The sequence below is a fragment of the Macaca mulatta genome, chromosome 14, assembly GCF_049350105.2.
Source record: "Macaca mulatta isolate MMU2019108-1 chromosome 14, T2T-MMU8v2.0, whole genome shotgun sequence".
In the NCBI taxonomy this organism is placed as follows: domain Eukaryota; kingdom Metazoa; phylum Chordata; class Mammalia; order Primates; family Cercopithecidae; genus Macaca; species Macaca mulatta.
The window spans coordinates 129,403,509-129,424,728 of NC_133419.1; the positions used below are offsets into that span (position 1 = coordinate 129,403,509).

Consider the following 21,220-nt stretch of genomic DNA (forward strand, 5'->3'; position numbering starts at 1 on the left):
TCCCCACCTAGACCTCATCTTCCACTATATCATGACCTATGGTGATTGAACGAAATGACAATTTCTTACAGATAAGCTTCCACCTTTTTTGTTTCCTCTTCTCTCTCTCTCTCTCAAACTCTTACCTTCTTTTTCCTAAGGTACCATGGATACTTTCTATCTTGGTCAGGATATGGTGATTAATTTTATTTCTGTATATACAAATAATTGAACATATTAAGAAAGAACATTTAAGAACAGATTCAAAGAGAATATTTTTCCTATGTTACCCTTGTTGTGTAATAGTATAGGGAACTTCAAATTTTCAGTCTCAAACTATAGCTGTATCTTTCAGATTTGGCATCTAACAGTGACAGATGGCAATGTTAAAAATAAATAGAACATTCAAGTTGTTTATACCGTAGGCAAAGACAGTTTTAAAGTGTGAAACAAGCCCAAGGCTGACAGAATTCACATTATCCTTTTCAAAATGTATTAAGAATGCACATTTTAGCTGGGCACAGTGGCTCATGCCTGCAATCCCAGCACTTTGGGAAGCTAAGGTAGGCGGATCACCCGAGGTCAGGAGTTCGAGACCAGCTGGTCTAGATGATGAAACCTCACCTCTACTAAAAATACAAAAATTGGCAGGGCATGGCGGCATGTGCCTGTAATCCCAGCTACTCAGGAGACAGAGGCAGGAGAATTGCTTGAGCCTGGGAGGCGGAGGTTACAGTGAGCCAAGATCACGCCATCGCACTCCAGCCTGGGTGACAGAGCAAGACTCTGTCAAAAAAAGAAAAAAAAAAAAAAAAGCACATTTCCTTATGCTAACTCTGCAATGCTGCTCACAAAAGACAAAATATTAGCTTTTGAAGGTATACAAGGTTTTTCTTGGTCATTCTTAATTTAGAAATAACAATGCTATGCAGGTCTACAAATATAAACCTGTTTTCCAGAGCTATCAGTAACTGATCAATAACTGATTTCCCAATACTAACTTTCTGGAGGTTATCCCTACTTGAAGTGTCACTTCTCCATTCAAAACACGAGAATGGGCCGGGTGTGGTGGCTCACGCCTGTAATCCCAGCACTTTGAGAGGCTGAGGTGGGTGGATCACCTGAGGCCGGGAGTTTCAGACCAGCCTCACCAACATGGAGAAAACCCATTTCTACTAAAAATACAAAAAAGTAGCCGGCATGGTGGCATATGCCTGTAATCCCAGCTACTGGGGAGGCTGAGGCTTGAACCCGGGAGGTGGAGGTTGCAGTGAGCTGAGATCGCACCATTTCACTCCAGCCTGGGCAACAAGAGCGAAACTCCATCTCAAAAAAGAAAAAAAGAGAAAGAGAAAGCACTTGATTGATACAGTTTATTTTAATGCCAATATTAAGCTAAGTTTTAAAAACTCAGTTTATAGTACATCTGAGTCAATACTATCAAAGATGAGACATAACAACTAACATAAGTTAAGCTTACACCACAGAAAGATGGATAAAAATAATGTGCAGGAAATTAAATGTTTGATGCTGAATTTAGTAACTTCAAAATAATGACCATAAAAACCCATGATAATCTCAATAGATGAATAAAAGCCTTCGGAAAAATTCCTACACCCTATTTATAAACACTTAGCACACGAGAAACAGAAGGGAACTTTCTCAACCCTGATAAAGGACATCTATGAAACCCCCACAGCTAATATCCTACTTAATGGTAAAAGACTAGATGCACTCCCCTAAGATCAGGAACAAGACACGGATGCTTGCACTTGAGATTTATATTTAATATTGTATTGGAGGTTCTCACAAGGACCACTGGGCAAGAATAATAAAAAGACATCCAGATTGGAAGGGAAGAAGTAAAAAGTTCCTACTGCAGATGCCATAATCTTGTATACAGAAAATCCCAAGGAATCCACTACGAAACTGTTAGAACTAATAAACAGTTCAACAAGGCTTCAAAATATAACATCCACATACAAAAATTATATTCCTATGGACTTCCCATGAACAGTAAGAAAATGAAATGTTAAAATTCCCAGTACCATAGCATTAAAAAGAATTGAACATATTTATAAAGAAACTCAACAAAAGATATATAAAACTTATACTCTGAAAACTACAAAATATTGAAACAAATTAAAGAATGTCTAAACTGACTGGGCCTAGTGGCTCATGCCTATAATCCCAGTACTTTTGGAGGCTCATGCGGGAGGATCACTTAAGGCCAGGAGTTCAGCTCCAGCCTACGCAACATAGTGAGACATTGCTACAAAAAACTAAAAAATTAGCCTGGCACAGTGGCACATGCCTGTAGTCCTAGCTACTAAGGAGGCTGAGGTGGAAAGATGCATTGAGCCCAGGAGTTTGGGGAGCTGTGAACTATGATCACACCATGGCACTCCAGCCTGGGCAACAAAGCAACACACTGTCTCTAAAGAAAAAAATTAAAAATACAAAAGAATATCTAAATAAATAGAAAAACATCCTATGTTCAGGGATTAGAAGACTTAATATTGTTAATAATATCCCAAGTTGATCTACAGGTTCAATATATTCTCTATCAGAATCCCATCCTACTCTGTAGAAACTGATAAGCTGATTCTAAACCCATATGGAATTGCAAGGGGCTCAGAAAAACCAAAGCAACCCTTAAAAAGAAGAAAAAGGTAGGAAGACTTATATTCCCCACTGCAAAACTTACTACAAAACAACAGTAATCAAAACAGGGTAGTACTGGCATAAGAAGAGACATACAGAGGCTGGACGTGGTGGTTCACACCTGTAATCCCAGCACTTTGGGAGGCTGAGGTGGGCAGATCACGAGGTCAGGAGTTCAAGATCAGCCTGGCCAACATAATGAAACCCTGTCTCTACCAAAAATATAAAAATTATCTGGGTGTGGTGGCACACACTTGTAATCCCAGCTACTCGGGAGACTGAGGCAGGAGAATTGATTGAACACAGGAGGCGGAGGTTGCAGTGAGCTGAGATGGCACCACTGCACTCCAACCTGGGTGACAGAGTGAGACTCTGCCTCAAAAAAAACAAACAAAAAAAGGCATATAGATCATTGGAAAAGAACTGGAAGTCCAGGAATAAACCTAGGGTCAATTGTGTCTAGGGTCAATTTATTTTTCCAAGGGTATCAAGATAATTCAACAGGAAAGAAATAATCTTTTCAACAAACAGTGCTAGAACAATTGGATAACCTCATGAAGTTGGACCCCTGCCTCATCACTATACACAGAAATTAACTTTAAAAAATGGGTCATAAACTAATATGTAACATCTAAAACTATAAACCTCTCAGAAGAAAACATAGGAGTAAATCATGACTGTGGATTAGCCAAAGCCTTCTTAAATAAGGAATCAAAAGCATAAATGACAAAAGAAACATCAAAAGTATGCATCAATGGATACTATCAAAGAAAGTGAAAGATGAACCACAAAACAGGTGAAAATATTTGCAAATCACTATTATCTGGTAAATAATTTGTATCTAGAATATATGAGCAACATTTACAACTCGGTAACAAAAACACAAATAACCCAATTAAAAACTGGGCAAAAGCGGGAGGTTGAGGTGGGAGGATCACTTGAAACCAGGAGTCTGAGACCAATCTGGGCAACAAAGCAAGACCTTGTCTCTACAAAAAATTTAGAAATAAGCTGGGCACAATGGTGTGCACCTGTAATGTCAGTCATTCGGGAGGCTGAGTCAGAAGTTTGAGGTCGGGAGTTGAGGGCTGCAGTGAGCTATGATCACAACGTTGCACTGCAGTCTGTGGTGACAGAGAAAGACCCTGTCTCGAAAAAAAAAAAAAAAAAAGAAAGAAAAAGGTAGAAGAAAAAAAAATAAGCAAGGATATGAATAGATACCCTCCAAAGATGAACACATAGCCAATAAGGACATATAAAATGGCTAAACATTATTAGCCAAAAGCAAAATGCAAGTCAAATCCACAGTGAGATACTACTTCACAACTAAGAAGGCAATAATCAAAAAAATCCAGATAAAAACAAGTGTTGACAAGGATATGGAACAACTGGAAGTCTCATACACTGCTGGTGGAACTGTAAAATGGTACAGCTACACCAATGGTGCAGCTGACAGTTCTTCAAAGGTTAAACATAGTTACCATATGACCCAGCAATTCCACACCTGGACATATACCCAAGAGAAATCAAAACACATCCACATACAATATTGTATATGAATATTCAAAGTAGCTAAAAATGGAAACAACTCCAAATGAATTAACAAATAAAATGTGGTGTATGCATATAATGAAATGTTATCCAGCCATTAAAAAAGAAGGAATTAAAACAGAAGTACTGATACACGCCACTGCACAGGTGTATCTTGAAAACACTATGCTAAGTAAAAGAAGCCCATCACGAAAAACCACATTCTATATTATTCCATTTATACAAAATGTCCAAAATAGGGAAATCAATAAAGATAGAAAGTAGACAAGTGGTCGTTTAGGGCTGGGAGTAGTATGCAGGGAGCAGTGTCTATTAACGGATAAGGGATTTCTTTATGAAGTGATGAAGGTGCTCTAAAATTAACTGTGGTGATGGCTGTACAACTCTGTTACACAATTTAAAGGGTAAATTGCACGATATGTGAATTTTATCTCAATAAAGCTGAGTTTTCAAAAAGTTAAGTTTAAAATAATGCCATATTTTTAAAAAGAATGAAATCTACAGTTACTAACGAAGATTTACCGAACCAGTACCCACTTAGGAGTTTTTTTAAAAAGTTTACCCAAGACGGATAAAATTGCTTTGAAAAGAACTGAGATTCCTGACTCAAGCAGAACTGCAGAAAACACTGTTTTGAAGCATTTCCTCTACTGAGCAATAAAGTCAGTCTAAAATAAACAAATTCCAATGAGAGAAATGGGAACAATGACTCCCTAGTCTCCTATGAAGAAATAAGCTTTGAAAGGTATTATTACCCTTTACTTAAATACTATTAGCAAAGATTGTTTGATGTAAGCTTTGGGAGCACAAGTGTGAAAATACCAAAAGAGCAAAGAATAACTTTTTTTTTTTTTCCTTAACTCTTACATACAGGTCCTAAAACTAGAAAATACTACTATAAGGAAAACAGTTCAAATAAATTCTGAGGCCCAGAAATTTTTTCTTCTCCTTTTACTGGGAGGTGGGAAAGGACAGAAGAAATGTAATATAGCTAGGAAAAATAAGTTGGATGACTCCCTCTTCTCTTCAAAATGTTTTAGACTTTGTTTGTATTTTTTTTTAATTGACATCATCAAAAAGTTCCAGACGAGGCATTCTGTTGAATCTTCCCAAAACTAAATCACCTCAATAAATACCAAAATTCCCATTTTCTTGATTTTTATCCCCTTCAATAATGCTTACTTGTAATATATTCTACAGATTTATGTAGCACTGTAAGTATACTATTTAAGTAATAAGAAATGCTGTTTAAAATAGTTTTGATGTTCATATGCCCTTTTAAAATATACTTACTTTTCATTTATCAATTTCCAGTTAATCCTACAATTTCCATGTTAGTTCTTTAAACCTATTTTTTATCATTTTATTCATTAATAAGTTACACTGCTATGATGCAACTATAAAAGTCAATAATGACAAAGCTTAATGGAGCACACAGCTCTTTAAAATTGCCTAAAAATTTGAATGCATGTAAACCTTTTCAAAATAATCAAAAGAGAAATAAGAATACATTTAAAAATCAAAATCATATAAAATTAAGAATGTAGTATTATGTCAATAAATGCAAAAATAGCAAAACAAGCTAAATACTTGACTGACAGAAAATCTGTGTCTTCAAGCAGTTTATAAAATAACTACACTAGTGAAAAAAATGTACTCACCTGGTTTTGGCACTGAGTTGGTCACTGACTGGGGAACTTTTTGGTTAATTAACTCAACACAGTGTCCAGGAAAGAGTCCCACCTGATGAAAAGCAACAAAGAAAGGAGTCTAAACCAGCAAACAGACCAATTTGTGAACACTGCCAACTGAATTCCAGTAATGTATTCTACAGTCCCTCCCAAATGATTCTATTATTCCAAGACTCTAAATAACAGATGATGCCTATTACACAAACAAATAATAAAACAATCTGTTGCTATGAGTACATAGAGTTATCTGTTTTATTTGTCCAAATATCTAAGTCTGCTTTTTTCCTTTTAGTTTTTAATTTCCCAATCTTTTCTTACATGAATTAAAATATTTAGTCTGATAATGAGCTATGCATGCAAGTAAGTAAAATGTCATAATTTAATAATGCGCTTTACTGAAATCTCAATCCAGTTATGTTGATATCTGTTGCCAACTTACGTTTATTGTCTTCTCTATGGGTTTTTTAAATCAACACTAAGCCACAACTCAAACTTTTTGTGAACTTTCTCCTTTCTCTTCACTCTCCCCCAGGTTTCATTAAAAAAAAAAAAAAAAGACATGACTGAAATAAATGTGTAAAATAATATCTCATTTAAAATCTTGGTATTCAATGCTTTTAAAAACTAGTAGTGCATGGATAAGAGGGAAAGCAAGAAAGAAGAAAACAGCCAATCTCAGCAGGTCAACAGACTCTGGCTTTGAGGAACACACCACAGTGACCTAGTAGCGGAACCGCAGGCATTGTTTTTGGAATTCTAACAAGCCGTATTAGGAAAATGCTGAGTTCCAGATCATCTAGAGATACTGTATAGCCAAAAGGATAAATACCAAGATAAACAGCCTGAAAACAAAAGCAAAAAGGAAATCTTTATCAATATTTATAGATGTTTCCTTAGATAAAAATATAAATGGGCTGCCATGCAGCAGATGTTAATGCTGAAATATGAAAACTACATCACTTTGTATATCCCTCTGTTGACAGACTCTGGGGAAGAATGGACTAGTTTTCCAAGAGTATGATTCATCATCAAGTTCCGAGCTGTATAATTTCCATCTGTGTGAAATTATTTTCACATACTCATTTGCTACATTCTTATTTCAATTTCTAGATCCATATTCTATGGTAGTTCTTAAAATTATGAAGATATAAACCGGTTATCATGAGCTGAAAAGGGTTATTAACAGATTATCAGTTTCTTTTATTTGTTTGTTTTTGAGACAGGGTCTCATTCTGTCACCCAGGCTGAAGTAGTGACACAATCTAGGCTCACTGCAGCCTCAATCTCCCAGGCTCAAGCAATTCTTGCACCTCAGCCTCCTGAGTAGCTGGGACTCTGGGCATGCACCAGCTCACCTGGCTAATTTTGTTTATTTTTTGTAGAGATGAGGTATCATTATCAGATTATCAGTTTTGTTCACCAGATGTGATTTTGGGATTCCTACGCACTGCCTTCCAAAATGATGCTTTAGGTATTTGTTTTATTGGTGAAATTCTTTAATATATTCTACTCAACTCCCTATTTTATTAAATAAGTAGAAATTCCTCCAAGACTGATTAGAACCAGGTAGGAGTCAACTTAAAAAAATCTTCATTGTTTTTCTTACACAAGTCAGTTATGAGAAGGGATATGGGGCATGGTTATCAGCGTAGCCTCATGTAAGTGTTCCACCCTTCATAAAAGGGTTTGGAAAGTGATTACAAAAGCCCCAGGTTCTAAATTAAACAGATGTATACAAAAATGCATTTGTAAATAATCTCTGTTTTTACAAGTCTTTGCAACAAACTGTCACTTTGGTCTCCAGCAGAGAGAGCTGGAGAAGTGGAGCTTCCAGATGTAGTCTCTGGTTTGAGTCCCAGCAATGGAGACCTTGATGCTATGAGCTCTGGAGACTCCCATGAAGAGGGGTTGGGGGGATGAAGCAGTAACTGGGAAACTCTCATGCCGAGGAGATGGGAGGTGCCCTGGAAATAGCTGCTTCATGAACTTAAGCCATGATGGATTTAATGTTAGAAGTCATTCCACAAAGTGGTGTGCTTCAGTGCATGCAAAGGCTAGAGAACTGCAAAAAGGTGGTTCCCAAGGCTGGGAAGATGTAACTATTTCAAGAGTGACTCTGAAAGAGACCCTGATGCCTGGAGGTATCCTTCTGAAATTCAAACAATGTAGAAATATCTGCCTTGTTTCAGAATGTATGGAGTATAAAGTTCGTGTTTCTAAAAGAGCTCACCTGCAGCTGGCTTTCGCGTCTGAAATGACAGTGCTCTCCAAGCCGCAGGGCTGGAAATTAAACGTTCAATTCTACCTTGGTCCCAATTTAATGTCTGGTGCTCTCTGGATTGAGTTGAATATGTTCCGGCTTTGCAATTTCACTTGTGGTAAAGGCTCTAACATTTTCTATTTCTATGAAATTCTTTTCTTTTCTTTTTTTTTTTTTTTTTTCGCGATGGAGTTTTGTTCTTGTTGCCCAGGCTGGAGTGCAACGGCACAACCTCGGCTCACTGTAACCTCTGCCTCCCAGGTTCAAGCGATTCTCCTGCCTCAGCCTCCCAAATAGCTGGGATTATAGGTATGCACCACCATGCCTGGCTAATTTTTTGTATTTTTAGTAGAGACAGGGTTTCTCTATGTTGGTCAGGCTGGTCGCGAACTCCCAACCTCAGGTGATCCACTCACCTCAGCCTCCCAAAGTGCTGGGATTACAGGCAAGAGCCACCACATCTGGCCTCTATGCAAATTTCTTGAAGGAGAATCGCCTGCATATTTCTTCTCTGCCTTCACAGAAGGCAGAGCTTCTTTCAAACTTAACTGAGGCATCAGCTGGTCTTTGGCTATGTTTCTTACCATGATTACTAACAATAAGTTTGTGGCTTGGGTTCGTAAACTGTACTGTTTGCTACACTGATCTTCCCATACAGTAATTTTTAGTTTGTGAAAAAAAATTAACCCTCAGCTGAAATTAACACGTAAGTTTTTGTTTTTTTTTTTTTTAACGAGTCTCAGATTTCAAAAATTGTAATAAAGTGGACAATCATTGGTTTTTCTATGCCCTTTTCAACTCTTGTAATTGAGTTTTCATCACGTTTTATATTAAAGTGGCTAACACATGACTACAAAAAAAAGTATCTGGGTTCAATCTTAAGTCTGCCACTTACTAGATTAGGTCTGTAACTTAGCCTCCTTGTGTTTTAGTCTCTTTGTATAAACATGGTAATAACAATGCCTATCTGATAAGGGTTGTGATGAGAATTAAGTGGATTAGTATAAATAAAATGCATAGAGTAAAATGCATTGGTTTGTTAACTGATGGTCTAGTAACAACATGATCTATTAACCACGGCAGCCTGTTTCATATATTATTCTTCCTGCCGCTGTGGCAGTTTCTAAAGCTTTAACCCATTTATGGTGGAGGTTGCAAAATTTTTTTGTGAAAAATCAGACCTTGGCAATGACCTTGAGCAGTAGGATAGAAATAACTCCCACAGGCTTAGCGTTCCAATAATGAAACACTAGGCATAAATGGGTTAATGTATAAGTAAAATGCTACTATTATCCCAGTATTTGGCTACCAGAACCGCTAGAAGGCTCCAGCTCCTCCATCAAATGGATATTACACATAATGCCACCTTTTGTGTATATCTGCTTCAGCTTCCTGACTCTCAAATATCATTCTTTCTATAACATTCTAATTCATTTCAATATATAAACATCTGCAACTTGCCTATGAGAAAAGTCCAGATTCTAAACTTGACTCACCCATTCACTAGGTTCTGTGATGTAGAGCGAACTGCTTAACATCTCTTAGATTCCTAATTTGTAACGTTAGGGATAACACTACCTACACCTCAAGAGTTTATGTGAAAGTAACTAGCCTAGTTTCTAAGTTCAAATATCTTTTGGCAAAAAAAAAAAAAAAAAAAAAAGTTTTCCATCACTTCCTCACAAAGACTGAACAAAGAAAGCTTAACGTACTTCTCAGGGAACTATATCACATACATTAGTTACATTTTCACCTTTTAAATTCATCACAATGAATTAGGTTTAGGTATACAGGGAAATGCTACTGCATACTATACAGAGGTAGATCTACAGTAGGCTCACCTAATACCTAACTCCAATCCCTGCCCTCTTGTTTTACTTTATCATAAGTGTAATATCACTACTAGCTAAACTATACAGTTTCTCAGACTCCCTATCTTCAGGTGAAGCCACGACACATGTAAACACAGCTCTGCTACCATCCTGTCTCCTCCGCTGTGCTGTGAGCATGTGAGCACAGGTGTCATGACTAGATCTGCAGTGGTCTTCACTTGACCATAAGTGAAAGGCTGAGAGAATCATTAAGCTGCTGACTCAGCACTAGACATCCACCATCTTTTCCGCTCAGTTTTTTGTTTCTTGAAGTCAAAATCACTCCTAACCATCAAGGAGGCTTTAAAAGAGTCAGTTTTATGAATTTGTGAAAGGCAAACAGATTCTATTTTACCATCACAAAATTTTCATCTTAAAAAATGGTGTTCTGTTGAAAATACTACACACGAGAATGGAACTAACCTTAAAAGTATAGTTAATGAACATTTACACTTTTCTGATGAATACTTCACCTAAGATTTCACCAAATAGTAACCACTTTGATAAAATGTCAAACGGTAAAAAGTGACTGGAACTCTGGAAATATGATCCATTAACTATGTCATCTTGTTTTGTATATTATTCTTTCTGCAGCTGTGGCAATTTCTAAAGCTTTAATGTACGTGGCTGGAAAGGGAGAGCAGAATTGGGTATATTGGCAGGGGTCAAAATGAGACTCAACTCTAGGAACAGAATGGAAGATGGAGAAAAAGCCAGCATTGAGGGCCCATGATGGTAAAGAAGTAGGTAATAAAAACACAGTAACAGAAGGAAAAGAACAATGTAGAGACAAGGCTGGAAGAGGTTAGGAATGGTCTTGAAAAGAAGAGACCTTCCTGTTGACAGTTTTCACTCAAGTCTTTGAGATAAAGTGAAAAGCCACCAGACATGCTAATATATCCCATGGTGTGCTGATAAATGTTTAACAACTAGTTCTCCATGGAGGAAAGGCCTTGATTTCCAGTGTTTTCCAGTGTTCACAGTATAAATACTCCCATCATGGCTGGTTTCAAGCTACCAACTTGATACAACTGAACACAAAATTGGAAAGAGAAGCAAAAGAGCACTCAGTTATACAGTATTGATAGCATACAGAGAGAGTAGCTGGAAAGGTCTTCAAGAGCATAAACGGTAAAATAATTACAAAAATATTTGATTATTACCTTTGTTTTTAATAAAATTCATTTCATTGTAAATGTACATATCTTAATTTTTAATAATGGCTGTTTTTAACAACTGTCCTACAAAATTTCACAGTTGGCTCCAGCTGACCACTGATGTATATCCATACACTTCGTCCTGTGCCTGTCCACCTCTAACAGCTCCTGGTAAATCAGTTTCTGGTGGCTTAGCAAGCATATGGCTCACCCTCTGACTCTAGGAGAACCAGGAGAGATGTAAAGGGAACGAACTGTAATCTGGTTTTTCTGATCTCCTTCTACCTTGGGGGATACTCAAACTAAAAAGAAAACCTGGTTTGGCTTCAAAAGTGAGTGTGTGTCCTGAAAAATACTTTGGTGTAACTTAAAGGGAATATGAGAAAAGAAACTACTGCAATAAAATAAGCCTGGAGCTTTGGAAACAGTAGAATTAACAACAGAACCTAATCCTAACTATAGTCTCTTTGAAGCAATCAACAAAAACCTAAAAAGGAATTCAACATAACAATCATGTGCTTATTGCTGACTTAAAAAAAAAAAAACAACTCTCTGCTATTGGTTTATTTATTTAATTTATGGCTAGTGAAACTTTAGCACTGTTGGCATAGCCAAACTTTTTAAAATTAAACTTAGTAGAAGCACTGCTCACTCCTAAAAATATACCACAGATTTTTCAATTGGAATTATTTGGCCTCAGAGTGTTAAAACTCCAGTTTTTCATTTTCTGACTACAACTTCCTATCCTCTCAGGTCTCTAGTGTTGATATTCTATAACAACGGAAGTTCGCACAGAGTCATCCCATCCCTTTCATATTTCCCCCCTAAGGTCCTTATCCCCCCAATTCCAGGTTTTTTTGTTTTGTTTGTTTGCTATCCAATATGGATCCTGTGATTAAGCATTTGTTTTAAATCAGTACCCTTAATTTCCTTGCAATATTAACTTCCTGCCAAACCAATTCAGCAAATCACCACAACTAAATCAATACAGTACCATATTTGCATGTCTGTGTACTGCTGCAGAAAAAAAAAATCACATCACTAAGGAGATTTGAACCAATACAAATTCATAGTCTATTGTCTAGAAATGCTAATTATTTTCTCCCCACTCCCGAAACATGCTTAAAGAACCTAATCTTCTTTACAGTCTCTGCCCAGTCTGACTCCCACGGCCTGCTAACACCATCCCAGCACAGCTGATCAAATAGACGTACGGTAAGTCAATGAGTCAATTAGTTTGTCTGCTATAATTTTGGAACTAGTTCCCAATCTTTAATTATCTCCATTGAATTGTCAGAATTAGGAAATATTTTTCCAAACAAAGAAGAGAAGAGACAAAGAAATAACAATTGCTACACACCAAAGGAAGCAAAAACTGGAAATAAGTTCCTCAGGTCCTTTCTTTTTAGTTCTGGTTCCATTTACTTATTGCCTAGTAATTCTTGCGTTGGGCTCTTTGAGATATTCCTACCAATCCCCCCACCTCCCACTCTCCTTGTATGTCCCCAAAAGCACAACATTGCTTCTGGTTTCTTTGCCTTGTTTATACTGTCTCCTTCAATGTCAACTCCCTAATTTTCATGTAAATAAAAAATTACTCTTGTAGCCGGATAAGCAGGTTTGAGAGTCAAAAACACAGCTAAAGATCAGGGTATAAATCTGAGAGCTGGGCATAAACATGGTTTTTAAAGTTGAGAAAGTAAGATAGCAAAGGACAAAAAGCGTAGAATAAGAAGGCAGTCCAACTCCAAACGTCAGAGGTGCAGTAGAGCAGGGTGTCCTGGTAAAGGAGACTGTGTCAAGTCAGTTAAGAGAAAAGTGTCGGGAAAAAGAAAATCGGATACTAATGACAGTTTAAGTAAGGAGTAGTAAGGTATTTTTTTTTTTTCATTAAGCCAAACAGAGACCACTAGTGATAAAAGAGAAGAATGAAAGGGTGAAGGGTTTAAGAATATATTTGTGATAGGTGAATGTAATCATGGCTCTAGAATCTGCAATGGAAAAGGAGGAGAGTGAAGGCAGGAAGTAATTGATGGGCGAAAACTGGGAGGAACAGTGGAATTATAATATTAAGCATAATATTGAGTATTGAACATAATTGTTTATTGTACAGCAAGTAGCTGGGGCGATTAAATTTCTTTTCCCAGTTGCCATAATACAATATCAAATAAGACAAACTAGATTACAGCTGCTTTAAAGTTTTAACTAATTTGTAATACCTTTCAGCCCTGGAAGGAGTAAGAAAGGATAGAGTAGGCATTGTAAGTGGAAAGACACATAGATAAAAAGACACAAGAGCAGAAAAGAGCAACTTGTGTACTAAGGGGGGAAATAATAGTTACATGTGGCGGAACATCCAGTTTCTAAAATAGAGCAGTGCAAAGTAAAACTGGTAAATAAGAATAAACTCGGAGATCCTAGATGATCTTGTATATCGTGACAAGGAGTTTTAAGTTCCTTCTGTAGGAAATAGAAGTGACAAATTCTGAGCAGAAAAAGCGCAGGAATAGGCATGTTCTAAAAGGAAAAGTATTAGCACTGTATACCTTTCAAGGTGTAAGGAAGGGAGGAAGAAAGAAGCAGTACAGCACTTTAGGAATTTGCAAAAATAGGCTAGGAAAGAGAATAAAACCTGCAGTGCATGACAACAGCATGAGGAAGCAAGGAGAGTATACGAATGTAAATACCACAGAGGTAGAAGAGACAGACATGATCAACTGGATTGGATGCATGAACACCATGAAGTCAAGAATGCTCCTGCAGCTTTTCTTTCCGCCTTAACTGAGGTGTAGTTAACCCAAAGTAAACTGCACATATTTAAAATGCACATTTTGATAAAACACCCATGAAACTATTACCACAATCAAGATTATAATATGTTCATCAACTCCAAAAGTTTCCTTGTATCTCTTTGTAATCCTTCCTTCCCCCACCCTCCCATCCCTGCTCCTCAGGCAACTACTCATCTACTTTTTATCACTATATATTAATTTCCGTTTTCTATAATTTTACATAAGTGAAGTCTTCTATAATATACTCTTTTTTCTGTCTGCCTTCTTTCATGCAGCATATTTTTGAGGATCACCCATGTTGCTGTATTGATCAACTGTCTATTCCTTTCACTGCTAAGTAATATTCTATTGTATGGACACCACCACTTGTCAATCTGCTGCTGACAGATATTAGGGTTGTTTCCAGTTTTAAACTATTACATATAAAGATGCTATGAACATTCACGTATGAGTTTCTATATGGGCACAGGCTTTTTTCTCTCTAAACAGTTAGATCATGTAGTAAGTGTACAGTAATTCCTCCCTTAACATCATGGACAGGTTCTTGGAAACTGTGACCTGACTTACTCTGTGCTGTGGGAACTTAATTCTCATTTATATCAATTAACCTATGATAAAATTGGTTTCATTAGACAGTATGTCATTTTGCTTAACGCTGCAGTTTCCAAGAACCAACTGACAACATTAAGTGATGACTTACTGAGTGTTTAACTTGAGAAACTGCTAAACTGTTTTCAAATTAGTTGTGGCATCTTACATTCCCACCAGCACTGTATGAGAATCCCAATTTCTCCACATCCTTGCAATTTTAATGACTATGAAGCAATACCTCATTGTTGTTTTAACTTATATTTCTCTAATGACTATTGATGCTGGATATCTATTTATGTGTTAATTTGCATTCATATATCCTTTTGGTGATATCTGCTCCAATCTTTTCCTATTTTTTAAATTGAATTGTTTTCTTCTCTAATTTTGAGAGTTTTTGTTTTTTAAAAAATAGCATCTCAATACGTTGCCCAGGCTGGCCTCAAATTCATGGGTTCAAGCAATCCTCCTGCCTCAGCCTCCCAAGTAGCTGGGACTACAGGCACATGCTACTGAGCTTGCCCAGTAAGAGTTCTTTGTATGTCCTGATACAAGTCCTTTATCAGATATAATCACTGCAAATATTTTCTCCCAGTCTGTGATACGTCTTTTTGTACTAGTAAATATGTCTTTCAAAGAGCAGAAGTTTTTTTAAAAAGTTAATTTTTTTATTATACTTTAAGTTCTGGGATATATGTGCAGAACGTGCATGTGTGTTACATAGGTATACATATGCCATGGTGGTTTGCTGCACACATCAACTAGTCATCTATATTAGGTATTTCTCCTGATGCTATCTGTTCCCCAGTCCCCCACCCCTCAACAGGCCCATGTGTGATGTTCCCCTCCCTGCGTCCATGTGTTCTCATTGTTCAACTCCTACTTATGAGTGAGAACACAAGGTGTTTGGTTTTCTGTTCCTGTGTTAGCTTGCTGAGAAGGATGGTTTCCGGTATCATCCATGTCCCTGCAAAAGACATGAACTCATCCTTTTTTATGGCTGTATAGTATTCCATGGTGTATATGTGCCACATTTTCTTTATTCAGTCTATCATTGATGGACATTTGGGTTGGTTCCAAGTCTTTGTTATTGTGAACAGTGCTGCAATAAACATACGTGTGCATGTGTGTTTATAGTAGCATCATTTATAATCCTTTGGGTATATACCCAGTAATAGGATTGCTGGGTCAAATGGTATTTCTGGTTCTAGATCCTTGAGGAATTGCCACACTGTCTTCCACAATGGTTGAACTAATTTACACTCCACCAACAGTGTAAAAGCATTCCTATTCCTCCACATCCTCTCCAGCATCTGTTGTCTCCAAACTTTTTAATTATTGCCATCCTAACTGGTATGGGATGGTATCTCATTGTGGTTTTGATTTGCATTTCTCTAATGACCAGTGATGATGAGCTTTTTCTCATGTTTGTTGGCCGCATAAACGTCTTCTTTTGCGAAGTGTCTGTTCATATCCTTTGCCCACTTTTTCATGGGGCTGTTTTTTTTTCTTGCAAATTTAAGAGCAGAAGTTTTAAATTTTGATGAAATTAAATTATTTTTATGAATTGTTCTTCTGATGTCACATTTAAGAAATATTTGCCTAATCCAAAGCCACAAAAGTTTTCTCCTATGTTTTCTTCTTGAAGTTGTATAGTTTACACTTTATAAACATTTAGGTATATGGGCCGGGTGCGGTGGCTCACGCCTGTAATCCCAGCACTCTGGGAGGCCGAGGTGGGCAGATCACAAGGTCAGGAGATCATCCTGGCTAACATGGTGAAACCCTGTCTCTACTAAAAATACAAAAATTAGCTGGCTGTGGTTGCCTGCGCCTATAGTCCCGACCACTTGGGAAGCTGAAGTGGGAGAATCTCTTGAGCCCAGGAGGCGAAGGTTGCAGTGAGCCGAGATTGGGCCATTGCATTCCAGCCTGGTCACAGAGCAAGATTCTGTCTCAAAAAAAGAGAGAGAGAGAGACAGAGATTCATCTTCGCCTAATCCAAAGCCACAAGAGTTTTCTCCTACGTTTTCTTCTTGAAGTTGTATAGTTTATACTTCATAAACATCTGGGTATATTATCCATTTTGAGTTAATTCTTGTAGATGGTAAAAGAAATAAAGTTTATGTTGGAGACATATGGATATCCAAGTGTTCCACTGCCATTTGTAAACCAGACTGTATCTCTTCACTGAATTGCCTTTTGAACTTCACTGAAAGTCAGTTGTCCATGGGTACAACTGTATGTATGTATTTCAGGACTGTTTATTCTTTCCCACTGATCTACTTATCTATCTTTCCACCAATACCACACTCTCTTGAAACTGTAGCTTTGTAGTAAATCTTCAGTTAGTGTTAGTTCTCCAACTCTGTTCTTTTTCAAATTTGTTTTGGCTATTACATTCCAGGTCCTTTGCATTTCCATTTGAATTGTTTAATTTGCTTGTATATTTCTACACAAGTGCCTGCCTGGGATTGTGATTTAGATCAGTTTGGGAAGAAATGTCATCTTGAAAAATATATAGTCTTCCAACCCATAAATGCAGTATCTCTCTCCATTTATCTGGATCTTCTTTGATGTCTCTGAGCAATGTTCTGTAGTTTTCAGCAGATAGCTCTTTCACATCCTTTTTTTCAGATACAGTCCTAAGTATTTCCTGTTTTTAGTACTATTATACATGGGTTTTACATATTTTCTGATTGAAGTGAATGCTGCGAGTCTGTGGACCACATTTAGGATAACGAGGTCTTCTCATAGTTGTACCAAGTATTTATATTTAAAAACATACTGTGTATTTTAAATACATAAATGGCTTTCCTTTTATTTCTCCTTTATATCTGAAAATTTATGCTGGCTTTTTTGAAAGTGTACATTAATGGAGGTAGTTATATAATTTGTACATTCCATTTTAGAATGACAAGAAACGATTTTAGAAAATACTTGTCATAAAGAGAGGGTGTAGGGTTTAATAAGATTAAGAACTACTGCCATAGCCATTTTGTCAAGAATTTCTATAAAATTGAGTATTTAAGCATCAGTTGGTAAGACATATTCTGATGCTATAAATTAACAAAAAGCTATCAAGCAGGAAATTTATCTCCAACATCAATAGTATCTAATGGCACTAAAAAGAAAAAGTAGCAACAAATAAAACATAAATTAAGAAAATGTATATATTTCTACGTTCCAAAAGGAAAAGAAATGCAAAATTAAAAGTCATCATGCTTGTATTCTGGTCCTGGCTATACCATGTACTTACTGTCTTTGTGAAACAGAAAAATTTATCTAAATTTCTTTGTCTCCAGATTTCTACCATTTTAAAATGACAGTTTGGAACCAGATGGTCCACTATCATCTTCCACTGTACAAAAATCTATGATTCATACAAGTAAACAAGCGGAGTCACTATTATTCATTAAATTATTACCATGACCTGTTCTTTGCCTAAAATGTATAGGCTTCAATAGAAACTCTGCAATATACAGTGTAATGACAAAGGGCTAGTTGTTTAACCCTTTGTGCTTTAGTTTCTTCATCTAAAATGAGATCATTATAGTACCTTCACAAAGTTGTGGAATTAAAGGTTAGTGGTAAGCACTTCGAAAAGCACACCTAAGTACTAAATAAATGTTAGCAATTTCTTTCATTTGCATTATCACATAATTCCCCTTCTCCTGAAATTATGTCACATTACAGATGAAAATTTACAGTATAATATGATTTCCCATTACTTAACTGGAGAGTAAACATTTTGCTCTATTTGATTTTGAGTAATGAAAAGATGCAGCTTTGGATTCTAGGGTATTACATGAATATGATGGTTTTTACATAAACAAGCAGAGATATAAGCAAATCCATTAAACTACTATACAAGACAAGGTTTCTGAATATCTGCCCTGTGAAATAAAGATGATTTCTCTAAAACTAAGTTACTTGGAGCCACATTATACTCTTGAGGTAAAAAAACTGTGTTGTCCAAGAATTGCTTCTCTGATATTTGTGCACAAAAACTCACAATATTTGGGGATAACTATGAAAAACAAAATAGGTGATCCTTGATCATCTAATGGAAAACGAAGAGAACATGGGGTAGGTATATAAAATTCCGTTGCTCTCTAAATGAGATTCTGGCCATTAGATTAACTGTGTCCCAGATGTGCTTTACAGAAGATTTTCTGAGGGGAGGGAGAAACAAAACACAGTTTCTAAACTGTGTTTGATTGCTCCCTTTATCCGCACACAAGATAAACAATGGGAACCAAGATCAGCAGTTCTCATGTTCTGTGCATAATAATCATCTGAAAAACTTTTTAAAATTCAGACTCCTGACCCCATCCCCTAAGATTCTGATGATCAATATCCATTTTTATCACATTTCTCAGGTCATTCAGATACCAGTGGCTCCTAGATAAAACTCTGAGAGACACTGCACAAAACAAACAATCCTAAAATATGATAACATGTTGTATTTGTGTAATGCCTTTACCCAGAAAAAAGGGCTCTCTGAGGCATCACCTCACATTTCTAACAATCATTTACAGACAAGAACACAAATCTAATAATAATGCCAGTTAGTTTAAAAACAAAGAAAAACGGGAAGAGTTTTTACTTTTACTTTCTGAAGTATATGATGAAACACCTCAGAAAACAAAGATGAGAGATTCAATATACTCCTTAGGTGACAAATAAAAAACACAGAGATCAGAATTTCAAATTACTGTAGTTAATATAATTTCACACTTCCTACTCCCAGAAGTTTAAGAAAAGAAAGAGAGTCACAGTATAATTTAAACACATGGATGAACTTATCCTTCTGTTCCCACGGCTAAATTATGGTCTGAGCTAGTATAATACTTGGAATAGAACTTGGCAAAATGCAGGTGACTGGCAGAATTTACCTGCAGCACACATGGACAAAAATAGTCCTGTATCCTACCCCACAACTACTGAAACAACATTTAGGGGCTTAGGTCCTGGGATTTGATGTTTAAACATAGCCTCCTTTAAACATTCAAGTTTAAGAGTCAGTGGCAAAGGGAGAATAAAAAGAAATACTGGTAACAAAATGAAGAGAGCAGAAGAGCACCCTTCAATACATTTGGTAAACACTATTCCTCAAACTAACTTTATTTGTCGGACCTATTAGAATGGCTATTTTTTTAAACTGGTAATTATTAAATGCTGGTGAGGACGTGGAACAGCAGAAACTCTCATTCACTGCTGGTAAGAATGCAAAATGATACAGGCACTTTGGCAGACAGTGTTGTGGCTTCTCACCAAATTCAACATACTCTTACCATATGATCCAGCAATGATATTCCTTGGCATTTACTCAAAAGACTTGAAAACTTACGTTCCACACAAAAACCTGCACACAGATGTTTATAGCAGTTTCATTCATAACTGCTAAAAAAATGAAAGCAACCAAGAGGTCCTTCAATACTTGAATATATAAACAAACTGTGGCACATCCATGACACTGAATATTAGATAGTGATTAAAAAAGAAGCTATCAAGCCAGAGAAAGACACAGAGGAACCTTAGATGCGTATTACTAAGTAAAAGAAGCCAATCTGAAAAGGCTACATACTGTATGATTCTAACAATAGAGATATTTTGGAAAAGACATGACAGTGAAAGATCACAGGCTGTGAAGGGTTCAGCAGGAAAGGATAAATAGGAGAAGCACAGGAGATTTTTAGGCCAAAAAAACTATTCAGCGTGAAACTATAATGGTAGACACATGCTATTATGTATTTGTCAAAACCCAGAGAAGGCACACCAAGAAGTGAAGTCTAATATAAACAATGGACTTTAGTTAATAATAGTTTTCAATATTGGGTCGTTAATTGTAACAAAAAGCAAGCCCCAGAACTGTTTCAACAGTTGCAAGGTATGATTTCAGACTGTATTTTTATCTGTGTGATTCTGGCCCTGGTGCTCCTTAAGACCACTCTTCTAGAAACACTGCTTAAGTCAGTGCTGTAGGTAAACTCAGCTAATCAGCTGATGGTTGGTAAAGATCAGCATTTTGCTGATTCTATTCAATGTACCGTAAAGCAAATGTGAATAACAGGGGAAGGTATGGGGAGGGAAGAGGGCAGGGGTATTACATGAAACTCTGAACTATCTGCTCAATTATTCTGCAAATCTGTAACTATACAAAAATCAAGTCTATTGATTATTATTTTTATTTTTGACAAGGTCTGGCTCTTGGCTCACTGCAACCTCCACCTGCCAGGCTCAGGTGGGGTCCTCCTGCCTCAGCCTCCCAAGCAGCTTAGACTACAGACATGCATCACTGTGCCCAGGTAAGTTTCATAAGTTTAGTAGAGATGAGGTTTCACCATGTTGGCCAGGCTGGTCTCAAATTCCTGGGCTCAAACGATCTTCCCACTTTGGCCTCCCAAAGTGCTAGGATTACAGGTATAAGGAACCACACCCAGCTCTATTTTTTAAATATTAAAATCACAGTACAGCAACTATATAGCACCAGTTCACAGCAATATTAAGGAAGGATCTCTGCACAGAGACTTGTGCCTTGTCATGCCCTGACAGCCGGCCAGAAAGGAGAACACACACACACAACGTGACCTTGACAAAAGAAAAGTGGAGTCCAGATAACATGCCATGAACACATTGAGCTGAGCAGAGCTGCAAGTGCAGA

The 21,220-nt window shown here is 36.9% G+C and overlaps 1 protein-coding gene across 11 annotated transcripts in view; it reads right to left on the reverse strand.

Annotated features, from left to right (window-relative positions):
- The window catches only part of ARHGAP32 (Rho GTPase activating protein 32), a 307,961-nt gene that overhangs the window by 75,250 nt on the left and 211,491 nt on the right, over positions 1-21,220 (reverse strand). For all 11 annotated transcript variants that reach the window (XM_077964660.1, XM_077964657.1, XM_077964658.1 and 8 more), the window contains one exon: positions 5,856-5,937. In XM_077964660.1, the coding sequence (XP_077820786.1) occupies positions 5,856-5,937 (82 nt within the window). The remainder of the gene's footprint in view (positions 1-5,855; positions 5,938-21,220) is intronic.